This window comes from Ovis aries, chromosome 12, assembly GCF_016772045.2.
Source record: "Ovis aries strain OAR_USU_Benz2616 breed Rambouillet chromosome 12, ARS-UI_Ramb_v3.0, whole genome shotgun sequence".
Classification (NCBI taxonomy): domain Eukaryota; kingdom Metazoa; phylum Chordata; class Mammalia; order Artiodactyla; family Bovidae; genus Ovis; species Ovis aries.
The window spans coordinates 59,139,914-59,166,770 of NC_056065.1; the positions used below are offsets into that span (position 1 = coordinate 59,139,914).

The 26,857-nt window shown below is 37.1% G+C and overlaps 1 protein-coding gene across 9 annotated transcripts in view; it reads left to right on the forward strand.

Moving 5' to 3' along the window:
* Positions 1 to 26,857, forward strand: part of RASAL2 (RAS protein activator like 2) — a 392,695-nt gene that overhangs the window by 224,879 nt on the left and 140,959 nt on the right. For 2 of the 9 annotated variants that reach the window (XM_027975908.3, XM_060396632.1), the window contains exon 1: positions 17,461 to 17,596. The exons of the other annotated variants lie outside the window; for them this stretch is intronic. In XM_027975908.3, the coding sequence (XP_027831709.1) occupies positions 17,584 to 17,596 (13 nt within the window). In that variant the 5' untranslated portion in view covers positions 17,461 to 17,583. Of the gene's footprint in view, positions 1 to 17,460; positions 17,597 to 26,857 lie in introns of those variants that run through there. 9 annotated transcript variants of the gene reach the window in all.

A 26,857-nucleotide genomic window follows, 5' to 3' on the forward strand; every position in this document is an offset into this window, starting at 1 on the left:
CCACCATCCTTCTAGTCCTCCTAACTTTAACTTACTCATTTGTTTCTACATAGATCTCTTAATAACTACCCATTGTATCTCTTCTCTCAATTCTCTTTTCTTCTTTCTATGTATCTCCTTTCACTGCTTGTTCAGCATTATCTTCTTAAAAGCCCTACTTGAATCATATTTCTTTTCTTTTTTAAAGTTACTGTTGGCTCTTTTTTTCCCTTTCTCTTAAATATTTACTTACTTATTTGGCTGTGCTGGGTCTTAGTTGTGGCACACAGGGTTTTCAGTCTTCCTTGGGGCATGCGGAGTCTTTAGTTGCTGCACGGGCATATGGGATCTAGTTCCCTAACTAGGGATCGAACCTGGGCCCCCTGCATTGGGAGGGTGGAGTCTTGGCCACTGGACCATCAGGAAAGTCTCATATTACTTTATTTCTTTAAATACTTTTTACAGGATCTCTGTTGTCTATAGGATAAAATTCAAATTTGCAATGACACTAAAGGCTCTCTGTATTCTGACCAGATTTGACTCTCTCACATCATCTTTTTTTTACCCATCACAGATTCTCTAGGTTCTCTGGGCTCATAGGTCTACCTCAGGTTCCCCATGCATTCTCATACTTGAGCTTCTGCTCACACTGGGCCATCAGCCTGGTTGTCTTGCTGTAGTCTCTCATTCCGCTTCCCTCATCTGTGATAATCACATTTGTCCTGAGGCCCAGTTAGATATCTCCTCTTGGTAATTGTTTCCTTTATTCCACTAATCAGAATTCATAGCATTTACCTCTGATAAGCAGTTCCTCTTTTACAGCTAATACTGAATGTATGTCCTTACCCTTTTGTTGTTGGTGTGTATCTTCTTTACCAGATTGGAACTTCTTGGTTGACAAGACTGTAGCTTCACTTTGGTGTTGTCATGGCAACTGGCAGGTTTTATGCATTGTTGCCGAATAAGTAAGTGAGTGACTGTTGAGCAGATGACTGACATGAGACACACTAGAGAAACCCTTGCTTGACTTTTTCAGGTGAGACACTTCAAAGTTAAAGATAATCTTAGCTGTGGGAAATATTCTTTCCCTCTAGCCTCCCCCTGCAGGGAAAACCACATCCACTTCAGAGAAATATTTTTGGAATGAAATCAGAGAATTAGCATCATTACTTGGCCACAAGGACTATAAACAGTTACTGCAATTGCCACAGTTGGTTCTAATAAGTGCAAAGTTAGTATGCGCCACTGTCCATGTTAACAAGTCATAGCACTCTGTGTGCCTGGCTGCAGATGTCAGATCTGATTTCTTGGGCTGTGCTGCTAGTTGATTGGAGGAGGGCATGGCAACCCCCTCTAGTATTCTTTTCTGGAGAATCCCATGGACAGAGGAGCCTGGCAGGCTACAGTCCATGGGATTGCAAAGAGTTGGACACAACTGAAGTGATATAGCATGCATGCTAGTTGATATTGTAACCACAGAGGTGTTCGTGAGCATGACACCTATGCTTTTTTTTTCTAAAAGATTTTGTTAGTAGTAAATAGGTTGTATTAAATATTATCTTGCTCCTATACAGAATGGTAAGAGAAAATACATACTTTTAATAACAGAAAATATCTTTTTTTAAAAATTATGTAATTTTTTGCTGCGCTGAGTCTTGTTGACTAAAAAAAGACATACAACTTAAGAGTTGCAAGTTAAGCTTTGTCTGGGGCACAGTGAGGACTGCAGCCCGGGAGGCAGCATAGCTCTGAGAGACTGCTCCAAAGTGGCAGTGGGGGAAACTCAATATATAAGGTTTTGGTGAAGGGGGAGTTCAGGACCATGAAGCACTCATTTTACAAAAGGCTTTTTGTGAGTCATGAGGATCTGATGTCACCATGAAGGGGTTTAGTGCTTCTCTAGATATGAGGAGATGAAAGGATTGAGATCATAAAATCTGTTCCTAAAAACATCCAACTATCTAAATACCTGTCTCACCAATTTCCCTGGAGCACAGAGAGCCTCACTCCACCCTGAACTCCCTTGGGGGTTGTTGAAGGTCAGCGGCCACAGCGGCACGGGGTTCAGTCTCTGTAGAGGCAGATGGCGAAAGCCTTTGTTGCTCAGTCGTTGGCAGTGCCCTTGGTAGGTGCCCATTTGTAGTTGACAGTCTCCATTGCTCTATACAGTCTTTCTCTAGTTGCGGTGTCAGGGCTTCTCATTGCAGGGGTTTCACTTGCTGTGGAGTATGGGCTCTAGGTGCACTAGCTCAGTAGCTGTGGCTGTCAGACTTAGTTGCCCTGCACCATATGGGATCTTCCTGGACCAGGGTCAAACCTGTGTCTTCTGCATTGGCAGGCGGATTCCTAACCCCTGGACCACCAGGGAAGTCCAGACAGTTTATCCATTATGTTGCATTTCAGCTTGATAGCACAAACATGTGTGCTATTGTTGGAGTTTCGGTTATAAGATTAATTAGTATATCAAAATCACAAGAGCAGATTTAGCAGTTACTTCATAGATAGGAAGTTTACTGTGGTAGGAAAGAAAGTGCGTGTCTGTGACTGGAACTCTCTGTTCTCTCTGGACGGGTTGCTTTATTAGAGGCACTCATGGGCAGTGGAAATGGCACCAGGTTTTAAGTTACTGTAACTGGCTTCAAATTCCGCCTCTTCTCATCATTAACCCTCAGCCTCAGCTTCCTTATACAATGAGATTTTTATGATGGTTTGAAAGAAGAATGCAAGATCAACAACATAAATTTTGATTTGAGACAAACTTCAATTCTCTCTGACTCTTAAAAAACCATGGAACCAGTGAGATAATGGAGTGTTATGTTTCTCATTTTGCTTGGACAGGTTTAAATTAACCCAATAAAGAAATTTGAGGTGTGGCATCTTAGAAAACATCCTGTCTCCATATCTCATGACTTTACTCATTAGTTTTTTCCATTTTTACTTCCACAGTTTGGCAAATTCCTTTCTTCTAAAATACAGCCGTAATTCACCATCCTGTTATGTAACTTGAGGTAGCAAGATGGGAGTGGAGTTGTTTATAGTGCGTCTTGAGATTTAATTCTGAGACTTAATCTTGGCTTTTGACTGCTATAGGAACTTTTTCAAAATGAAAAATATATGATTTAGATAAGTTGAGCAAAATGATCTAAACATTACTTACTTTAGTTGTGCCAGTGGTCTCTCTTTCTCTCCCCTATCCCCCATCTCTCCTTCCCTCTCAGTTTCCTCCTCTGTTCCTCCCCATTCTTTTTTTTTTTTGGGAGGGGGAGGAGCAGGGAACAGGATTGGCTCAGCTACTTAGAAAAGCTTTTTTAGTTTATATTTCAAACAGAAGGATTTGTAAATCAGATAGGTGGAACATCTAGTTTTGTTTGTGTCCAAAACAGACTGAAGCTGCCTCCAGGGATGAAACCTGTTTTGTTATGACCCTAAGGGCTTCCCGGGTGGCTCAGTGGTAGAAGAACCCATCTGCCAGTGCAGGAGACACAGGAGATGCTGGTTTCATACCTAAGTGGAGAAAATCCCCTGGAAAAGGAAATGGCAACCAACTCCAGTATTCTTCCCTGGGAAATCCCATGGACAGAGGAGCCTGGCAAGCTACAGATCAGGGGTCGCAAGGAGTCCAACACAGATTCGTGACTGAGCACACACACGTGCATGCTCTTGGCACTCACCTGCCATCTAATTTCTGTAGTAACCATGCTTAAGAAAGGAAGTTCCCAAGTTTCTCATAAAGCTGTTGTGTCTGTTGGATTGTTCTGGTTAACTGCTTTTCTCTGAAATGTACAGCCTATTTTCTTTTTCTTTGTCTTCAGAAATTTACAGGTTAACTGTTTTCCATTTTAATTGGTAGTTAATATATATCATAACAGGAAATTCCCATCTAGTTCATTTTTTTATTTTGCTTACAAAATAATTTTGATTGTGTTTTGCATATTTTTTTCTAACTCTGCAGAGTAGGAAATAACAAGATAAACTCAAGGTAGAAAAGAATAAAAAGAAGATGAATTCTTGGGATGGGAAGGAAATAAAAGAAACTTGAAATAGGAAGAGAACTGGTAATACAGATTATTATTTTATGTCAGTTTCTTTTTCAACTTAGAGGTCATTCAGTTTTTTCCTTTTTACTTTAATCAAAGTAGTGCCATCAGAGTCAAAAGCGTATTTAAACAAACCTTTTGTCATTAGTTTTTAAAAGTAGAAATTGTAGGAAGTATCCAGATGTGTGTTAGGAACCAGATGATCTAGGAAGGGAGCCAGTGAAATAATACATTGGGAGTGACTGAAAGTAAGAGAGAGAAAAATCTATTTACAAGCAGATTATCATCAGCAGTACACAAAATCAGTTAGATAAAAATAGCCTTGGAGTAGCCGCTGAAGGCTAGAAAGTTCCACAGTGGTAGATAAGCCTCCCAAAAAAGAAACCCCTTGCAGAATAGGAGTGAGGGGGAAACGTGGCCTCTTCTAATAATGTTTGACATAAGTGATATAGCATAGGGTCATTGGTAAAGATGAGCTTTTTCTAACTAGATGTGTTTCTTTGGTTAATAAATTAGAATTATACTAAAATTTTCATAAGCTTTCCTAAGACTTAGCAGTGAATTTGACTACTACTCTATTGTGTTTATGCCTAAATAATACATTCCTGTACCCTATTATTACTTGTCTTGATCAGTTCCCGCTGTGATAAGAGGATACCGTGGAGTGGGTGGCTCGAAGAGCAAACAGATTTAATGTCTGCTAAGGGCTCTCTTCTGGGCTGCAGACTGTTGCTAACCCATGGTGGGAAGAAGGCATGGGAGCTCTCTGGGGTCCCTTTTGTAAGGGTACCAATTCTGTTCATGAGAACTCCTCCCTCATAACCTGATTACCTCCTGGAGGCCCAACACATGAATTTGGGGGACACCAAGATTCAGTCCATTGCAGTACTGTTGTCACACCATCATGCAGACCTTGTCAGGGTCTTACTGAAGGACCAGGTTGTTGTAGTAATAATGTCTGGGTAAACAGAATAATCTCATTCTAACTAACATTTCTTCTCTGTTTGGAATGAAACTTTAAAAATTACCAAACTCTTTTAAAAATTCTAATATTTTTGTATATCCAAGTTTAGTTGCTTTCACTGAGGACCTCTTAATAGCTTTTGTAAAAACACAGTATATTCTAGTGTCCATTTATATTTGAAGGTGGATGCTTGAGGCTAAAAAGTGTTTTTAAATTAGAAACTGGATATAAGAAAACTTAAAATGCCATGGAGACTGTAATTAATAGCCTCATGATCTGTTGTTGAATCTGAAGGCATGAAGGGCAGGAAGACAGTGGGGTGAGCAGGAATGAGGTGGGGTACAGAATCTAGAGAGCGGTATGAGTGGGGAAGGGGGCAGAAGATCGTTATTCGTATGAGACAACCAGGGGAAAATGGCACTATTTAAGGGTCGTTTTGTCAAGATCTTAAAGAAGAATTGTCAGAATTGTAAATAGGTTATGAGTTTCCATAATGAGTCTACAAAGTGCTCAGCATAGTGAATGAATAAACACCTATTTCAAAGCACATCTTTGGGAAATTTCAAAGCATCTTTGATAAGGAGGACCTTCTAAGAGTTTTCAGGAATTGAAAACAGAAACAAAAATATGCTATATGACATTCGAATAAGAGTGGCATCGAGTTCTTGACAGCGATGTTAGAGGCTAAGACCACAGAGTAGTGCTGTTAAAGTTCCAATTGAACATGACTTCTAAACGGAAATTATATTTCAAGCTAAATGATCTGTCAAGTAACAGAAGGGGAATATTGAAAAGGACAAGAAGAAGACAGAGGAAATCCCCAAAATATTGGTGAAAGGAAGTCCTGGGATGGTAGCTGGATAGCTGAGAGAGTGTCCAGTCCAAATTGGAATAAGGGGATGGAAAGGTTTTAGGCACTTCTCAATTTAATCTCAACTTTTCTAGATAATATTCTTACAGCACTGGGTTTTATTTAGAAATGTTGAGATAAATGCCAGAAGAAGAAGCTAAAAATTAAAAGAAAGAATGCCTTTGGTGGGCTGCTGTTTTTTCTTTATTAGCTTATTTGATCTTAAGTATAGTTGTTATTTTTCTCACAATGCGCATCTATTAATAAAGTAATGTGTAATTTAAGGAAACAGCCTTCTCTGAATGTGTAAAATCAGCATGATAGTTACTACTTTATAAGGTTCTGTAAAAAACGATATTAAAATTAAGTTCCCCAGCAGAATGTTGGCATATACTGGGTGCTCATTGAATGTTTGTTTCTTTTTTTCAGTCAGTTTTGCTATATTTTCTATGAGAGAAAAAAAAAAAGAAAAAAACTTAAGTTCCGAACAAGTCAATGTATGAACCCATTTAAAAGCCAACTAGTTTTTAAGTAGGGCACTGAAATTTCAGACTTTAAGAATAAACTATGTATTATTTAATAGATCATGACAAGCATTCTAGATTCCAGATTTTTCATGAAAGCAACTCCTTTCATTAAAAAAATGTCACAAATAGTAAAAATGTAATCAGAAATGAAGTACACACCCCAAAATCAATTTGACAAAATTTAACACCCTTTCTTTCAACCACTCTGGATATACTTCATGCTAGTAATAGTATAGGAAAAATCTATCTCCAGTAATATTTAGATCAGTGTTTATTATACATTGATGTATTTTGGTTGATGATATTGTTGACTAAATTGCCTTATCAGAGTCATTTGTGGCAGAAAAAACATAAATGTTGTTGGCTGCTAAAGTGAAGGCACGGATGGGAATCCGCCTGCCAATGTGGGGGACGTGGGTTCAGTCCCTGGTCGGGGAAGATTTCACATGCCACAGAGCATTTAGCCCCGTGTGCCTCAGCACTGACATCTGCGAGCCTAGAGCCATGCCCTGCAACAAGAGAGGCCGCTGCAGTGAAGAGCCAGTGCACCACCGCTGGGAGCAGCCCCCACTCTCCGCCCCCAGAGAAGGCCCATGCACAGCAACAGAGACCCAGCACAGCTACTTTCAGTTCCGCTTTATTACAGCATTTATGGTCAGGCGACTAGTAAGCCCCGCACAGTCTTTCCTTAAAATTGTTTCACTGGGTAAGTCCAGAAGATTGAGCTAATACTGGCCTGGAATATGAGGAACGTAGAGTGATGTGTTACTTTCTTGTACTGTTGCTACTTGAAATATGTACCCAAGATCCTTCAGGCTACTATCCTACATGCCCACTGAGAAGTTATTTCACAGAGCATTTCGTTTGTACCCCTCCTTAGGTAATTTATAATGTCAGCATTTTCATATCAAAGCACCTACAATTACAGTATAGGGTCTGTCGTGTCTTATTTCAGATATTCTTGGTAAGAATAGTATTCTTTTGACAAAGTTATAGACTTTATCGGGCTTCCATGGTGGCTGAGAGGGTAAAGTGTCTGCCTACAATGCAGGAGACCCAGGTTTGATCCCTGGGTCAGGAAGATCCCCTGGAGAAGGAAATGGCACCCCACTCTAGTACTCTTGCCTGGAAAATCCCATGGATGGAGGAGCATGGTAGGCTACCGTCCATGGGGTCACAAAGAGTCAGACACAACTGAGCGACTTCACTTTCCTTTCCTTTCACAGGTTTTATCACATGATGGCAGTTGCAGGGGATGTATGCTAGATCATGTTATAAACGCATTAAAAGTGTTCTCTGATAAAACAATTAAGCGTAAAAATGGAAGGAAAGCGTAAATGGAAGGAAAAGAAAACAATTTAGACAGTCTGTGGCAATGATAGCTTGTAAATGATAGCTGGTAAATAAAGAAATCCATACAGATAGTTATCACAAAGCTTTTTGAAGGAAAGATGCCATGTCAAATCAGGGATGAATGATATTAATTGTTCTCACACAACCCCCCTCTCCCTGCCTTTTACAGCCTCCCTCACCCAAACACACAAAATACTATTTTTATTTTGTTTTAACAAACTCTTATATAGTGGTTTGTGCCAGGGATTATTCTAAGCACTTGGCAAATAAATATTTACTTACTAAACTCTGTTAGCTAGGTACTATTATTATCCTTGTTTGTTTGCTTTTTAAATATTTAATGAAACCAAGGTGGTGCTTTTCCAGGGCCTCTGTAAGTAGTGAATGGCACTGCTGGTATTGGAACCTGGTAATCTGGCCCTAGAGTTAGTCCTGTGAACTTCTGTGCTCTTTCTGCTGCTTGCCTTGGAGTGATGAACAAAAGAGGAAGAGTTCTCTACTCCGGGTCCTATGATGCCGTCAATGGTTATTTCCTTATACCATTAAAAAAAAAAAATTATTAGCAGAGTCGTCTGTTTTACTGTCACTTAGTGGAAAATAATGTGCAGTCATTTATTCAAAAATATAAAAACAGAATATGGAGGTTTTTGTTGCTGTTGGCAGTTTTGGGAATAGCTGTGATGAATGAAATTCTTTTTACTGAAGATGCAACTTCACGCATCATTTAGAGAACTTCTTTACCAAGAACATGTTCGGCACTTAATAACACTCAATAAATATTGAGTCTAATTAAACAGTGAACAAGGATGCACTGTATATTTACAGCATTTTCCAATTCATCATATTCTTTTTAATTTCACGTTTGCTTGGGTATGGTGTAGAATTTAAAATATATATCATAAATGTCTTAGGAAGCTTTGAATGTTTTATATGTTGTTGAGTGATCATTTAAATCATGCAACAGCTGATAGTACAGCGTAAAGCATGATCCATAATAATTATATGTTACAAATTCATTTTGTCCTAAAACTTCTCTAAGGACAAAATTATATCCTTAATTAAAGTCAGTGTGTGGCCTTTCTCTTGTCAATGTGATAGAAACTACTGTATTTATTTCCTAACATGAGGGGGAAAGGAATATTTCCAGTTCTCATACACAGACATCCCTGTTGTTACTTCTCTGGATGGCCTCCTGAGAGATCTAATAATAGGAGTGTGAGTCTGTCCTTAGTCACCAGCGACTATTTCCTTAGCAAATTCATTAACCTCTCTCTTATCTCTCAATTTGTAACCCCAGTAAATTACCAGTTAAGTGTTAGACTTCCCTGAAATATAGCTCTTTTTCACTCATCTCTGTTTTCTATCAATATGACATTTAAAGACCAGTATGTTAAACAGGTTATTTAGATTTAAATTCATTCAAAAACCTAAGCCATCTGTGCTCTGATTTTATTACATCCTAGGGCAGATTTATCTACTGATAGTAACCACTGTTGAAGATAGGTTAAAGAATATAGTTCAAGCATATAATCGTAATTCTTGAATATGTTAAAAAATTTTTTTCATTTTTTAATGGGATATATCACTACTGTCATCGAAACAAATCTCTCAGAGATTATTTTCAAGTTTTTCAATGGTTTTTTAGCTTCAGCAATAGTAAATTTATATGCCATGTTTTATTGCCACGAGAAAATATGTTATCCATTGTGATGGATAGAAAAAAATTGTTATTAAAGCACATGGTAAATCCTTGAATGTAGTGTTTTTGTTGCTGAGCTACATGGTATTTTTGTTTGTTTGTTTATTGTTTTTTTGGTAGGATTGCTGGTTTAAAATTGACTGTGTGCCTTATCTCATAACTCGGTGCCTTTTCTATCATAGTGTTCACCTTTTCTGGAAGACTAACCTATTTGTTATTATGTAGGACTTTATTTGATAATTATAAATTGTTTTAACTGTATGGACAGATATTTAGAAGAAAGTTTTAACTTCTTGAAGTTATTTTTTATATTTACTGATATTTTCTAAACCTAAAAATGATTATTCATGGAGTTATTTTCATGTCCACAGTGTTTTACATTTTGGCAGATCATTCATCTCAGCTTTTAAAATAAGATAAAAATCTCATATTATTACTTAGGAACTTTCAAATATAACCCTTCTCAAAAAATAGGGGGAACATATATGTATTTCAAAATGTAATATTTGAAATGAAAATGTAAAAAGACTAACATCATAAAATGGGATAGAGTTGCCCTCTTGGAGCCTAGAATAAAATTGAAAAAGGGTCTAATTTTTATTACTGTCACCATCCTAATGGTTCAGAAGTACTGAATAGAAGTACCACTGATTAATTTTCCCCTTGCTTAAGGATTTAAGTTTTCTTTGGGGAATGGATGTTCTATTAAAAAATAATCTGAACCATCTTTTAATAAATTGAATCTATTTGACATAATATTGTATAAATTTAAGGTGTACCATGTGTTACTTTGATAACATTTATGTATTGTAACATGATAGCCATTGTAGCACTATTTATCACGTTATGTAATTGTGATACAGTTTTGTTGCCTGTATTTATTATATGTGCATTAGATCACTGTGGCCTGTTTAAACACTATCCTTTGCAAGTTTGTACCCTTAAATATCAGTTTTATCCCCTCAAACCCATCCCCTGGTAACCACCATTATTGTCTGATTGTTTGAGTTTGACACTTTATATTTCACATATAAAGTTTATGTCATACAGTATTGGTCTCTCTCTGTCTGACTTACCTCACTTATCAAACTGTGTTCAGGATCCTTGCATGTTGTCAGAAATGTCAGGCTATCCTTCTTTCTTACTGCTGAATAATAATTCATTGGTATATAAACCATATCATATTTATCCATTCATCTTGTTGATGGGCATTTAGGTTGTTTCTGTATCTTGAGTATTGCGAATAAAGCTGCAATAAGTGTGGGAGTGTATATATTTCTTAAAAACACTGTTTTCATTTCCTTTGGGTATGTACTCAGTAGTGGAGTTACTGGACTGTATGGTAGACCTACTTTTAACTTTTTGAGAAACCACCATATTGTTTTCCATACTGTTGAACTAATTTGTATTCCCATCAGTAGTGTATGAGGGTTCCTTTTTTTTTTTTTTTGTGGCATCCTTACCAGAACCTGTTGTCCCTTGTCTTTTAGATGATGACCGTTTTGACAGGTGTGAGGTGATAGTGCTTCATTGTCGTTTTGATCTGCATTTCCCTGCTGATGTGATATTGTGCATCTTTTCATGCGTCCGTTGCCCATTTTGATGTCCTCTTGGCTTCACAATTTACCTCTTGGCATTCTACTAGACTTTAGCTTGCTTCAGATAGTTGTAAGAGAATAATGGAAGTAATAAAGTCCACTTACCCTGCATGGTGCAGTGGTATTTGGCTTTTATAGTACATGCATATGTTATTGTGTCAGTGATATGCAAAAGATGACTGTACCATATTTTTTGCTTTTCATAAGTAGGTTTATCGAAACAGTAGCCCACACTTACAAATATTCTTTAACATTAACGCAAAAGCAAATGCCTAATGACATACTTTTACTGAAACCAAATGTTATCTGCATTAAATGGGGAAAGTGCACTAAATTCTTCAGTTGTGACAGTAGATGAACTTAACAGGAAATCAACAAGCTGAGCAGATAGTTGTATTTTCAAAGGCACTGAAGAAAATGAGTTTTTGATGGCTTTATTAGAGTTCAGCTTAAGCTCTTAAATGAGGAGAGCCAGTGTCATAGGCATGTCCTTGCCTCCGTGAACACATTGAGATCTCCATTAATATCCAGCCCTGCCCCAGAAAGCTTTTAGTTGCTTTCTGATGTTTATTAATGAATTTTTTTCATAGAAATAGAAATGTTGCTTTTGTTTCCATAGTATATTGTTTACTCTTACACTGAAAATAGAAAAAGATTTGCTTGGAGTTTTCCACATAGGTGTTTTTTTTTTCCTTCGAAATATGGCACCATTCCTATAAGAGCCTGACTGTTGAGAAGGGTGACTGATGTGTGAGTTTTGCCTGCTCTGTGTAATGCTTTCTCCTGGCCAGTGGCCGTTTCAGGTAAGCAGATGCAGTCTACTAAATCGTCTTTGCTGGAGAAGCAAGGCAGTGCTCTAATGCCTCGCCAGGAGTTGTGGAAACATCGTGGAGCCATCAGAATGGTGGCTTGTTTGGCATGTGCCTTCTCTAAACATTCGTGAGTGTCTGCTAACCATCCGACGAACAGGTCCTCGCTCCCTAGAATGCCTTTTTTTTTTTTTTTTAAATCAAAAGATAAGTTTGCCTTGTGGTCCCATCATATACAAATAAAATGAAAAAAAAATTAGAATTTCAGTGGTATTTTTGAATAAGTGGGTGACTGTGATATTTGTCATTCCAGTTATAAACAATGATTTCCTTTTCTAATACGAACTCCAAAAAGAATGCAGTGGGAAGGCCATAGCATCAGAATGTTAGTCTGGTTTTTGAGGAGGCATTAAAAGAAACTGTTTGTGGTTAGAGGAAGCTGTGTTTCTGATCATCTATCTGTTCAGAAGAGGGAGGGTGCATGTGGAGTGATGTACACCTCAGTTTGACTGCTGTTGGTATGTGTATCTGCTTGGAAGAGGAGACAACATATAGTAACAGGATTTTTTGTTTGCTCATTTTTAAATTTGTTAATAAGAAAATGGATGTGCAAGTAACTTCATTATATTCAACTAGCTTAATTTTTGTGCCCTTTAATTTTCAGAAAATCATGCACCTATGGTTTTAGAGTTTCTTAATGGCTGTCATGGGGCTTCCCAGGTGGCTGCCTTTACCAGCTTCTTTACCACATGGGTTTGATCACTGAGTCAGGAAGATTCCCCTGGAGAAGGAAATGGCAACCCACGCCAGTATTCTTGCTTGGAATGTCCCATTGACAGAGGAGCCTGGTGGGCTGCAGTCCTTGGGGTTACAAAGAGTCGGACACAACTTAGCAATTAAACAGCCACAACAAATGGCTGTCACATTGACGTCTATATCTGTACCAAAGTCAGAATTCCTAATTACTTTTGTAAAGGGTAGGGGGAAAATACACTATCCATATTCTTCAAAGTTTATAAAACATACTATTTGATTGACTCATTACTAGGAAAAAAATATCCTGCCTTCTGAAAACAAAACCAATATTTGTTGACTCTGAGCTTGAAAAGTCACATAGATACAGACTTCAGTAGTTTACTTATACCCATTTTCAAGCCATTTGTTTATTTAGCAAATATTTACTAAGCATTTATTGTGGGCAGACACTATATTAGTTCCAAGAAGGACAAGAAAAAAGTTCTATGTTAAGTTATAGTAGAACCATAGTTTGACAAGATGATGACCAAATTTTAAATTTGGTTTAGCTCTTATTTCTGTTTGAATTATAATACGGATTTTCAGAATCAGAAAAGACATTTAAAATTATCTACTCCAACCCTTCATCCAGTGTTTGAATCTTTCGTATTATTCATTTGATCATTGCTGATATTTGACTGTTTTTGACTTTTAAAAAATGGCATTTTCATATAGTTCAACCTAATGGAACTATTATTAAGTACAGAGTTTGCTCATGACTCTGTAAAATGGGTTAGTGAAGATAACCCTATCAAACTGTCTTATGGGGGAGAAATGTAAAACCAGATATTAACTAAATAGTGGCTATTTGCAGAAATAAAATGGCTCAAGTGCCTTCATCTAACCAGAATGAAGATTCTGGGTGCTGAATTAAGGGTTCATCTTGTGTGATCCATTATGTCATTTCAAACCTTCTTCACACTCTACAAGGCTCTTAAACCCACCAGGGATATTCTGCATGGACATAGATTTCAGTTACTTTGTAACTTGAGTTTGCGGCCATTTACTCAGGGTTCCCCAGCTTCTTAGAGAACGCCTTCCTAGTGTTGTAGTTGAAGATGTTCTTGGTCTCTCCAGTCCCTGCCCTGGCTTTGGCAGCACAACACATGGCTGTGGGTTCATAGACATTTAAAGTTACATCTAAAATCAACATCTAGGGATCAGGATTTCACCTAGTATAGTTCAGTTCAGTTCAGTCGCTCAGTCATGTCCGACTCTTTGCAACCCCATGAATTGCAGCCCGCCAGGCCTCCCTGTCCATCACCAACTCGCAGAGTTCAACCACACCCATGTCCATCGAGTCGGTAATGCCATCCAGCCATCTCATCCTCGGTCGTCCCCTTCTCCTCCTGCCCCCAATCCCTCCCAGCATCAGAGTCTTTTCCAATGAGTCAACTTTTTGCATGAGGTGGCCAAAATACTGGGGTTTCAGCTTCAGCATCATTCCCTCCAAAGAAATCCCAGGGCTGATCTCCTTCAAGACCTAATTGGGTAAATGGTGAAATGACTATTTTCCCTTACAATTGGCTTCAATTAGTTACTTGAACTCACGCATTCCTGTTTCACTTACATACAAGTGCTAGCCTCTGGCATCAGAAGAATGGATATGCTGTGGTGTGTGTCCTCAAGTTACTCTAAGCACACCTCAGTCTAAGTACTTTAAAAAGCTTTGGTAAGTGAAATGTATTCTTTCATTCATCCATTCATCCAAGCATCACTTACTACGTACCTATTAAGCCAGGCACTGTGTTAGGCTCTCGTGATAAAGCTGAAAACAAGAACAAGCCCCTTCTTCATCTACATCATATTCTGATGGTGAAATGAGACATTAAACATCAGTACTAGTATAATGTTAGATAATGATGAAAGCTTTAAAGAAAAAGAAACTAGTAGAGAGTAAAAAAAAAATAATAGTACAAAGGAGAATGTAATCATCTCTGCGTAGGAAATGAGGTAAACCACCCTAAGAATATAATTTTAAATCTGGGTTTTGAAGAGTAGATAAGAGTATGACAGGCAGACCAGGCAAGGAAGAAACTTCTAGATAGAGAAGCAGCAACAAACAGTAAGGCTGGAAGACATAAAAACAGGAGATTACAAATAGGAATGCATATTTGTAAAAAAGATGTAGTATAGGAATAATATGGTGTATAATATCCTTTGAAGAGTGTTGAAATAACGTCCTATTTGGATATATCAGAAATTGTTTCCTTGAGAGTACTCAGATTTACTCAAGTATCAAAACTCCAGGTAGTAGTAAAAGTGCTCTTTGCAGAACTCAATAAATTATTGTTCTGATTCACCTTCAAATATCTGAAAATGTCATTATTGATCTGAATTTGGAACTGTTCCAGGCATCTTTAAGGTTAATTAAGAGTAATAGATTCTAACATTTTAAAATACATTCAAGAAGAAAAAACTCACTTTTGAGAAAATCGAATACATGAACTTTCTGTCATTTCGGGAAAGATTGCTATTCTTTTTTTTTTTTTTTATCAGACTAATGACTTTAAAATTTTTTTAATTAATTAATGTAGTTCCAGCTGCACTGGGTCATTCTTGCTGTGCTCAGGCTCTCTCTAGGTGCCACAAGGGGGCCACTCTCTAGCTGTAAGCACATAGGCCTCCCAGTGCGCTGGCTTCTCTTGTTGCCGAGGGCAGGCTCAGGCCTTGCGGTGTGCGGTCCCAGTCGCCTTAGGGCACATGGAATCTTCCCTGAACAGGGATTGAACCCGTGTCCCCCGCACTGGCAGCCAGATTCTTAATCACTGGACCATCAGAGAAACCTGCTGTTCTTTTTCATCATCAGAACCTGAGTGTTGTTCAGTAGTATCGTTTGTGCTAGTTATTCATTGGATGGGCTGCCAACCTGTGTGGGAAGCGTTAGGGAATCTGTCTCTTGTAGCAGGCAGCCCCTTCGGAAAGTCCCTTGCAGTGGCTCTGATTTCCTTTCATTGAGCTGAAATCTCTCTCTGATAATTTAGTCTCACCGTTTAGACTCTAACTCTTGTAGATAATGATGGAAGTCATGACCTATTTCAGAAATATTCTGAGGAATAATAATTAAAAATAATCTCAGTATACTTTGCACTGTTTTAAGGTTGATTATAAATGAGGCTGGGCTTCCCTGGTGGCTCAGTGGTAAAGAATCTGCCTGTCAATGCAGGAGACTTGGGTTTGATCCCTGGGTCAGAAAGATCCCCTGGAGAAGGAAATTGCAACCCATTCCAGTATTCTTGCCTGGGAGAATCCCATGGACAGAGGAGCCATGAAGGCTACAATCTATGGGATTGCAAAAGAGTCGGACATGACTTAGCAACTAAACCAATAACAAAACATATGAGACTAACAATGATAAAGGTTAAAAGCTCACCTGGGTGTGAAGAGGGTAGGAGGTGTCAGTGTTTTGTTTCATAGAGGGCAGCTTGGGAGTCTATGGTCTCTTAAGTCTTCAAACTCTTAGTTTGTTCTTTCTGTATAACGTTTTATGTCTTTTCTCCCTCTGTAATTCTTATTTGAGTAGCCATAGGGTTTATAGGAATAGTTCTTCTGATGTAGAAATATGATACCCAAAGTAAAAAGAGGAAAATGCAGTGTTAGAGTATTATGATCCTTGAAGTAAAATGAAACCCGATAACCAAAATCAAATTATGATGGAATTAAAGGAGACTTTATGCATCATTGAAACTTGGAGAGGAAAAAGGGAAGAGGAAATAGGATGCCAAAGATATATACATTCATATTTATCACACATATATGTACATACATGCAAATATATCTGTGTGAAAACATATTGATCGTATATGAGAGATATATTATTTAATACATATATATACAAACACGTAAATAGAGAAAATAAATGTATTTCCATCAGCTGTTTGTGAAAGGGAAGATAATGGATTGAAACTGGGCTCCTCTCCTGTCTGTCCTGTTCCACTGTCTGAAGTGGCAGGTGGAATCCGCTCAGTAATTCAGAGAGTGAATTTGTTAATTGATCAGTCCTGACATGCTAACCTCAGCAACCGAGCAGCTGCATAATGTGTTAGGTCATCATACCAATAATGAAGATTACATCATTGACCTGCCTCCTTTTTTTGGAATGTAGAGAAAAACAAACCCTAGAAATATGTCAGATTTTCAAACAAACCAAAATAATGACTGAGCATACTGATACTATCTGTAGTTTCATCACAACTTATTGACTAATCAGTTAGGAACCATTCTGTTTATAAAATTAATTTTCAATTATAGTTTATTTTTAAAATGAAGTTCTAGCTTAAGACCTGAATGAAAAGTTTCAGAGGAATTAAGTTTTTCTTTTTCTAATTTTAAAATATTACTGTTGTGAGAAGGTGTTGCACCGAGTGACTTTAAGATAGCAATATATGTGTTAACAGACTTCTATATATACATCAGCTGTAAGATATTTCCCTGGGCTTTGTATTTTGAAAAGTTTATATTTTAATTCAGCAGTAACACTCAAAATAAGAATCTCTGAAATTTGTTTTATATTTCTATTCCTAAAACAGGACAGATTTTGAAATAGATTGCTTAAAAAAAAATGAATCGCTTCTTAAAACTCACAGATGTACACATCCACCCATGGGACAGAAGAAGTGAATTAAATACCTCGCTTGGTAAATCACATTGCTTCTCCTGAGCTAGATTGCCTGCACCCAGTGCTGTGAAAGAGACACGCTGTGAGCAGGAAGGATAGCTATTGTTCAGTGCTCTCTAGCAAAAGAACTGGGGGGAGGGGGGGTTTGGGGGGTGAGTTTGACTGGCGTTGGCTCTGGCTTTTCTGCATTCCAATCTGTCTGAGGCATTGAGCGGGAGCAAAAAAACAGAGAGAGAGAGAGAGAGAGAGAGCAGGAGCGTGAACAAGCACAGCTAGTGCGGTATAGAAAGTGTTTTGAGTTTCTGACTGGCATGCCGGAAAGATCATGTTAGCAACACCCAGAAACTTCACGGAATGCAGACCCCAGGTAAGAGTTCCTAGAATCCATCTGAGACGGAAGTTAAAAGTTTGTATATATTTAAAGGGTATCTGTGCTTTTTCAAAATTCACAAATGAAATGACTATTTACTTTTGTACTTATCGGCTTAAAAAAAAAATGGGTTGGTTTTCATTAACTGTGAGTTCACAGGAGTACTGTGTGGAGACTGTCAACATCCAGTACAAAATCCAGATTAAAAATAGCCTTCTGAGAAACTCAGATAAATGAAAGGTGTGATGATCGTAGCAAAGTACTGACACTGCAACATTTACTCGTTCTTTTAACCGTTTGAAGTGGATGTTTATTCTAGTTTTTCCCTGGATTCTTTATGAAATACTAAGATACCTAGGAATGGATATAGCCCATTTCTCTCAGAGAGAGACAAAATATATCAACCATTAAGAATAATAATATAACAGCCTTGCCTGAATCTCAGTAGCATGTAGTAAATCTGTTTCATTTGGCAAGTTCAACAGGTTGGCCCCATAGACAGCAGTAAGAGTTCAAATGAGAACTTTGCTTGTTTTTTTTTGTTTGTTTTTTGCTTTTTTGCCCAAGGTAGACTTTTAATATCCTTTGCCAATAGATGACGTCAGAAACTTTAACTAATTAGCTCACTGAAAGTTAAATCTGAAAGAGACTTGAGACTCATCTGCTGCAGTCCACACTCTTCCTTTTCAATGAGAACATTGAGGTGTAAGGGATTTGGTGCTTGCTCAAGATCACAGCATTAGAACAGAACTGAAATGAAAATGCAGATCTCCTGATTTGCAGTTTACTGGTTTTTTTTTTCATGGTTCCAGATACAGTTTGGCTTTATACTTTGTCCATACTGTGTCTGCTGGCTCAGGTACCATGAGTTATTGCCTAAAGACCAAATAGATCATAAATCTAGATTGAAATATTATGGGGAGGAGATGTTGGCAGATGGATGTCATCAATATTGATATCATATTCATTCAAAACCAAAAATATATAACAAAGTATTGGTATTTATCAGAATAAAAAGCAGCTTTCAGTTAAGGAAAATGACCGCAGTTTGTATGTTGCTTTTATATAAACAATTACATAGCTGTAGCATATTCTAAATGCCTATATACGAAATTAAGATTCAAGTTGATTTTAATCTCTTTTAAAGACTTTGGGACTTAGTCATTTTCCGTATAATTGAAGTTAGTAAAACTTCTTTTGGGTAGCATTATCCCATATTCAGTGCCTTCTCCATGTTTATATTTTTTTAATGTAAGATAACATTTTAAAATTATCCAACTGTTTGAACCAATCTCTTCCTTATCTAAGATCCAGCTCAGTTTCTCTCCATTTGTAAGGGTCCTCTGTTACTTCACCTCATGAATTATGTGCTTGAGGGTAACTTAAGTGGAGGATCTTGAGAGTCACAACAGACAGTGAACATCTGTCTTCATACATTTTCATTTAGTCTCTGAAAAGGTTGCTGCCCTTTCCATTTTTCTGGAGACCATTGTGGAGTTGAGAGAGACCACACTATTCTAGTGAGCTAAATAGTAAAGATAGCCACTGTCAAAAGGATCTGTCATGGCTCTTTACAGTCCCTGGGAACAAGTTAGCTTGATTTGGCTCCAAGCACAGTGAAGGGATGTAGTGTTTTTGTGTTAAAGCTTGACCTGCTATTCCAGTTTTTGACTAAGTCTGTGTAAATGGGGTTGTGATTTACAAGTCTGTGAGTGATGAGCAGTAAGTTGTAAGGAACAGTTTCATTACTGCTCTCGGCTATCGGAAATCAAATTACAAAGTGACATTCTCCACCCAGTAGGAAACAAGAGACTGTTTGTCGTACTGCCGAATCCATTATTAAAACACACTGTTTATAAGAGAACTGATGGCTGTGAGAATGAGGACATAATGCTCTGTCCAGTTTAACAGTGTTCACGTTGTGTTACACAGGGCTTAGAGTTTTCTCTCATCTTTTATCCTGCTGGAGTATGTGCAAGGACTGCCATGATACATGCGTGTATATTATGTTATGTGTATATATGATAGATGAGTGGATGGATGGATGGATAGCTAGATAGACAAAAATGGACTTTTGGCCTTAGTGAAATTCCCCATGTTAGAAACAGTCAGGTCATTAATCTGTTGCTGGTATTTTACTGACCTAAGTTGAAAAAACTATTAGCCAATCTAATAATTATAAAATTTGCTACTGTGTATTGGAAAGAGAAAAATATTAGAAGGAAACACATGACTGCTTTTTCTCTCCTGAATACAAATGTCAGATTATGCCGGTTTATGTTTCGAAAGACACTTGTGCTAATAAGGTGCCCATTTTATGACTAAAGGCACATTGTAAATGGGAAGGGAGTGGGTAGGATGAAATGAATGGTATGAGGAAAGAAATTCTCTTACGTATGTGAAACAATTTTCTTTTGACCAATTTTTTTTTTGAAGGCAGGCCCATTTTCACTGCTCATGGCTTTTTTTCTTGATACTAGTTTTTCTAAATTTTTTTCAAGAAATATATATCCATATAGTTGATATATTAAATTTGCAAAGAAGGTGAAGAGCTCTGTAATGTAGCCATGACATTTTTCTGATAAAAGTTTGGCTATAGTTGATCAAAACTTTTGTCTCATTTAGAGGATTTATTAATACGTCTTCCCCACTGCAATTTCTTTCTACTTTGGGGGTATAATTCTGGATTCTGTATCCTCATTAAAGTTGTAAGAATGAAATCTCTATAAACAAAAGTAAAGATGAAGGACAGTCCAAGGGGCAGAAGCTTGAGGCTGGATGTGTAAAACACTGAATTGTCAAATTAATTCTTTACTCATAAAGGTAACCTGATTAGCCACTCAAAACTCTGGCAATCCTTCTGTGTAGAAACATGGTTGTGTTTCCCCTCCTGCTCCAGTCCTGACCTTCAGCGGCCTCTAAAGAGGGAGTCACACTGGCTTTGTTCTTTCTGTTCTTTCACGCTCTCTAGCGGTTGTTTGTGGTGGTTCTTGTTTTCAGTTCTCTGTGTATCAGTTTTCGTGAAGAAGCCGGTGGCTGTGTGGTGAAATAAGGTTCACAAGACTCTGACACTTAGTTGCATAAACTTTCTAAAATATCTAATTCTGTAGTGAGGAGAGAGAGAATAACTGATAGTGTCCTGTTGTCTCCTAGTAAACAGTGAGTCAAGAAAATGAGTCATGACTCAGCAATGTGAATCCTCATACAGCTGTCTTTTGTTTTTCTTTATTTTTTTCTTTCTGTGTATGTGTGTGTGTGCACCCTAATCGGAATTCAGTCTATCAAAGCTCCACATGTAATTATGGATATGATGTCAGCTTCTGTTTGGAAGCCTAAAGCGTTGCCACTGAGAATATGTTCTTTGTGCATACTTGACAAATAGGAGAGACTTACTGAATCGTCATTAAAATTCAGATGAAGGTCTTTATCTTCTCCGGTACCTTGCTCACTCTTACCTTCTCCGGTACTTCGCTCACCCCTACTCAGACCTTAACATGCTGCTGCATGAAGAGTTCTCTGAACTTAAACATGTGAAGAGGGAGCCAGTGAGGAGTTCTTATCAAGAATGAGACTGTAAAACCCCGCATTTCTGTCATTCTCAGGTTTGAGGTATTTTATAAATAAGTGAATTGCTGAAATAGTAAGTTGTGAAGTTAGTGTAGGTTAATACAGTTCTCTTCTTTGAAGAAAAAAAGTGACCTGGTTCTGCATGCTGTCTTTTGTTAGACTTTTGAAAGTAAGCAAGCAGGTTTAGGTGCCAGGATCAAGCCAGTGTCATTCAGGATCAGGTGACACCTAGCATAGTCAACCTGTTGGGCAAGTTGCTTGCTCTGATGTATTGCATTTAATTCCACAGACTACAGAGTACCTTTGAAAACCTTAGCAGCATGCTACTGTTGTGTAGTTAACTATTCATACTTACTACCTTTAGTTAATATGAAGACTAAAAAAAAAATGGATATTCTCTTTTTAATACTCTGATTTGTAACTTTCTAGCTAGATTATATTTCACATAGATCGTGTGTAGTTGATTTGATTTCTGGTCTCTCCAGTGAGATAGGAGAAGATAAGATGTTTGGGTCCCTACTGCAAGAATTCCCTTTTCTAGGAACACCTAGACTATAAAGTGAGGGAAAGTTGCTCAGTCGTGTGCGACTCTTTGCGACCCCATGGACTATACAGTTCATGGAACTCTCTAGGCCAGAATACTGGAGTAGTTAGCCTTCTCCTTCTCCAAGACTATAAAGTGTCAGGTAAATGAAATAATTTATTTCATTTTTTTTTTTTAAAAAGGAGTGATGTGTCAAAGGGAGTGCAGAAAGAACCACTTGAAAGAATTGGGTTTGCTCAGTCAAAGGACAGGACAAGACGTGATATGTCTATGAACAAGGAAGGATAATCATCTTTTGTATACCAAGAGCTCATTATGATGAGCTCATTTCTAAGACTTTGTTTGGTATGGTTATATTTCTTAGCATTCTCTCAAAGTGTGGGAGACAAATCACTCAAAGAAAGAGTAGTAGATTATTGAATTACTATCTGCATATGGTAAAGGAATTGTATCACAGTAATACAGTGGGGTAATCACAGTAATACATGAGTTGGGGTAAACTCCGGAAGTTGGTGATAGACAGGGAGGCCTGGTGTGCTGCGGTTCATGGGGTCGCAAAGAGTCGGACACGACTGAGCGACTGAACTGAACTGAACTGAATATAGTTAGCTTACATACATCTTGATATTTTTCTTGAAGCATTTTTGCCTCCGCTTGAAACTCAGTGAAACATCACAGTAGTTTCCTGAAACAATATCACTCTATTTTATGAGTACTATTATTTTACTTGCAAATATTTGCACAGTGACAATTGCTAAAATTGTGAAATATATTTTTAGTAATTTTGGTTTTCTTCATTTCCTTTTCTTATAAGTACAGTATAAGCACTTAGTATTTGATGATGAGCTTTTTAAGATAAGTTTTCCAAAGAATTAGCTTTTTTTCCCCAGTTGGAGCCAGTGTTGACCATTTTTATTAAAACCAAAAACATGGTGTAAGGAAGAATGCCTAGGAGATACTGCTCTCATTACAAAGAATGAAAACAAGTCTCTCTTGGAAACATTTTTATTAACAAAACCAAAATGTACTATTCAAAGCAAATTTACTGTAATGTAAAAGGCAGAAGTCTTTTTAGAAAGTTTAGAAGTTGCTTGTTTTATTTGTTTTGTTTGTAAATGGAAGGGTATTTAAAACCGGAAGGCAGGCTTTCCTCTGGTCTTTTTAAAAGAAAAATCCAACAATTTATTTACCAGTTTTTCTCAGAAGCATGTCTTCTGAGAAACTTTAAAATGTGAACAAATTGCAAAATATATTTGACAATGAAATTTTAATTAGCTAGAAATAGTGAACTTCAAGGATGTGACTATTTTATTGCTGTAAAGTGCTGTGATTTATGACAGCTTCCCAGTAGGTTTCTTCCAGTGTCAGAAATTATAAGACCATTTTCATTTTGCTTAGTTCTTGAATTAAATATTTAAAGATAGACTTTTTCTTTCTCTTTTCCCCTGTCAAACCCATGTTACAGGAGAATAGAAACTAGTCTTTTTTTTTTTTTTAAAGGCTCTTCAGGTTTAATCCAGATGTTGCTTATGTTACATTTTTCTCTGACAGTCTAAAAAGAGATTATTTTTAAATTTTAATATCCAAACATAATACATAACAAACTCCTCTCGCACACCTGTGGAAAAAAGGCAAGGCTTCAATGCCCATTTTTAAAAAAGAGCCCATCCAAATGGCTATTCAATATATGAAAAGTTTCATTATTCATCAGGAAAATGCAAATTTAAACCAAAATTACATCAGGATATCTAAAATGAAAAAACGAAATACCAAATGTTGACAAGGATCTAGAACAAAAGGAGTTGTTCTAGATTCTAAAACAAGAACCTAAAGAATTGTTTTGGGTTCTAGACAAGAACCTAAAACAGAATGAAGAACACATTGCTGATGAGAATATAGATTTTTATGACTACTTTGAAGAAAAACTAAGATCATGGCATCTGGTCCCATCACTTTATGGCAAATAGATGGGGAAGCAATGGAAACAGTAACAGACTTTATTTTGAGGGGCTCCAGAATCATTGCAGATGGTGACTGCACCCATGAAATGAAAAAACCCTTGCTCCTTGGAAGAAAAGCTATGGCCAACCTAGACAGCATATTAAAAAGCAGAGACATTACTTTGTCAGCAAAGGTCCATCTAGTCAAGGCTGTGGTTTTTCCAGTAGTCATGTATGGATATGAGAGTTAGACTATAAAGAAAATTGAGGGCCAAAGAATAGATGCTTTTGAACTGTGGTACTGGAGAAGACTCTTCAGAGTCCCTTGGACTGTAAAGAGACCCAACCAGTCCATCCTAAAGGAAATCAGTCCTGAATATTTACTGGAAGGACTGATGCTGAAGCTGAAACTCCAATAGTTGGCCACCTGATGTGAAGAACTGACTCATTTGAAAAGACCCTGATGCTGGAAAAGATTTAAGGTGGGAGGATGAGATGGTTAGATGGCATCACCAATTCAATGGACATGAGTTTGAGTGAACTCCGGGAGTTGGTGATGGACAGGGAAGCCTGGCATGCTGCAGTCCATGGGGTTGCAAAGAGTCAGACACGACAGACCTATACCTGAACTGTCTATGTATGCAGTCAGGAACTTTTGTCATTTAAAGGATTAGATGGAGAAAGTCTCACACAGACCGGGTTTGTAAGTGAATCTTCAAAAGAAAACTGCAAGATGTGAATAACAGAACTACCAGACTGTTGATAAGCTTTCAAAGTACCATTCATAAGCACTCAAAGACATATAAAACACTAACTTTCATGTCCTAAATATTTTATAATAGTAACAATTTATATATATATTTTATAGTATATCTAAAGATATAAATGTACTCATACCAAGCACATTAATTTTTACATATAGTTATTAATTAGTTCATGATACAAATTTAATGAGTTTTCTGTACTTTGGCTTTAATATCATTTTACTTTAAAAGCATTTTTATGCTTTAGAGGATATGTGATTACTTGTTTTATTGGAAGAAAAATAAACATTTTAAAACCACTTTTTCATCACTGTGGAATGTGGAAATATCCAACAAAATAAGTAGAAGATAATAAATGTTAAGTTCCTTCTTTTTCTTTTCAAAAATACAAACATGATATATTTTTGACCATGCTTTTCGTCTCTTCTCAGGTAAATCACCCCCCTCCTTCCAATCCTGCCAATTCTGAATCATTAAAATGCATGTGTTTAGCTCTATTTCTGTATTCATTTACAACAGTCTTTTCCACTTGTTGTTCAGTTGCTAAGTCATATCTGACTCTTTGCAACCCCATGGACTATGTTCTCTGTCCTCCACTATCTCCCAGAGTTTGTTCAAATTCATGCCCATTCATATTTCATCAGCTTTACTCAAGCTTAAGGTTTTCATGTCAGTATACTACATTAGTTATCTATTGCTGTTATAAACAACCATATACTCAATGACTTAAAGCAACACCTATTAATATTTATCATTTCACAGTTTATGCAGAACCAGAATATGGGCAGGGTGTAGTTGGTTGTCTGCTGGGAGTATCACAAAGTCAGAAACCAAAATATCAGCAGACTGCCTCCTCATCCGGAGCTCAGAGTCTTCTTGCAGCACTGAGATCCTTTCTTTTTTGCTGGCAATTGGGAGGGAGTCATTCTCAGCTCCTAGAGATCACCTTTGGCTCTCATTCCTGTGGCACTCAGAGAACATGGCAACTTACTTCTCCAGAGTCAATGAGAGAATCTTACTCTAGTCTGCAATGATGGAGTCCAATATAAAATGCAGCAATCACAAGAGTGACTGTACCATCATCTTTGCCATATAATACAGCTGAGTCAAGGGAGTGGCTATCCCATCTTATTAACAGATCTTGGGTCCTACGTACACCCAAGGGTAGAGGATTATACAAAAATGTCAGTACTATATATATCCACATCATAAACACCAAGCCCTTGTTCATGATTCTTAATTGTGCTTCTTTTTTTCCCCCTCTCAAATTGAATATAGACCATTCTATTGAAGTTAATGATACTCTAATTCTGGCAGGTTAACAGTCTAATCTTTCTTTCCATTAATATTAGTTTTATGAGGCATGTGCTTTTCTGTGACAGTAGCATTTTCATTCTCAATCTGCCACCCATTTTTTAATAAAATAAAAAGACAATATAATTGTGCAAATATTGCCAAACAGATTCTGATGCCAAATTAACTGTTGATGAACATGTGACCCTGCCTCATATTTATCATCAACCGATGAATGACAGTCCTGAATTTTTTTTAATTATTGAATTAAAAAGTTACAGACCTGTGCATTCTCAAGTTATTCTACTGTTGAAGAATGCTATAAACTCTCAGGAAATCCCTAGGCATCTAGAGATGTTGTTTTAATATTTTTTAAATTTTATGCCAGTTTAATATTTCAAAGAAAAATAATACATTGAAGATGTCTTTTCATTTCATTATATTTATACCTGTAGATCCTTAAAGGCTGCACATTATTCCACTGTAGATTTACCTGTTCCCCTCCTTAAGAACACTTAGTGTTTTTAGTTTTTGCCACTACAAACTTTATGTTAAACATCTTCATACATACATATCTATGTTCAGTTGCTTGTGTTGATACATCTGTAGGACTGGTTCCTAGAAATAGAAACGAAGGTAATTTACATTTCAACACTTGATAGATACTGTTAAATAGCCTTGCAAATTTGTTCAGGATGTTTTTTTTTTTTTCTATTTAAAGTTTTAAATTTTTATGTTTCCTTAATCTCTCTTTTCTGTTGTAATTTCTGGCTTTTGTGTGATGCTTACAAAGGCCTTTCTCAATAAGATTAGGTCTTTATCTGGAATTTATTTTTGGATTTTTGAAATGAGATTTTTTTTTTCAGTTGTAGAGTCAGTTGTCACAACACCTTTTGTTGAATAGCCTACTCTTTCCATACTGATTTGAAAAGTGCTCTTTATCATCAGCTAAATGTCTATGTGTTTTTTTCTGGATTCTTTTTCTGTTCCACAATTCTATTCCTGTGTCAATATCAAAGTGTTTTAATGCTTATAGATTTTAATATGTTTCTCTTACTGATGTAGCGAACTCTAATTAGTTAGTTCTTCCTTTTCAAATGTATTTGGCTTTTCACTCATACATTTACTTTTCCGAATGAACTGTAGAAGC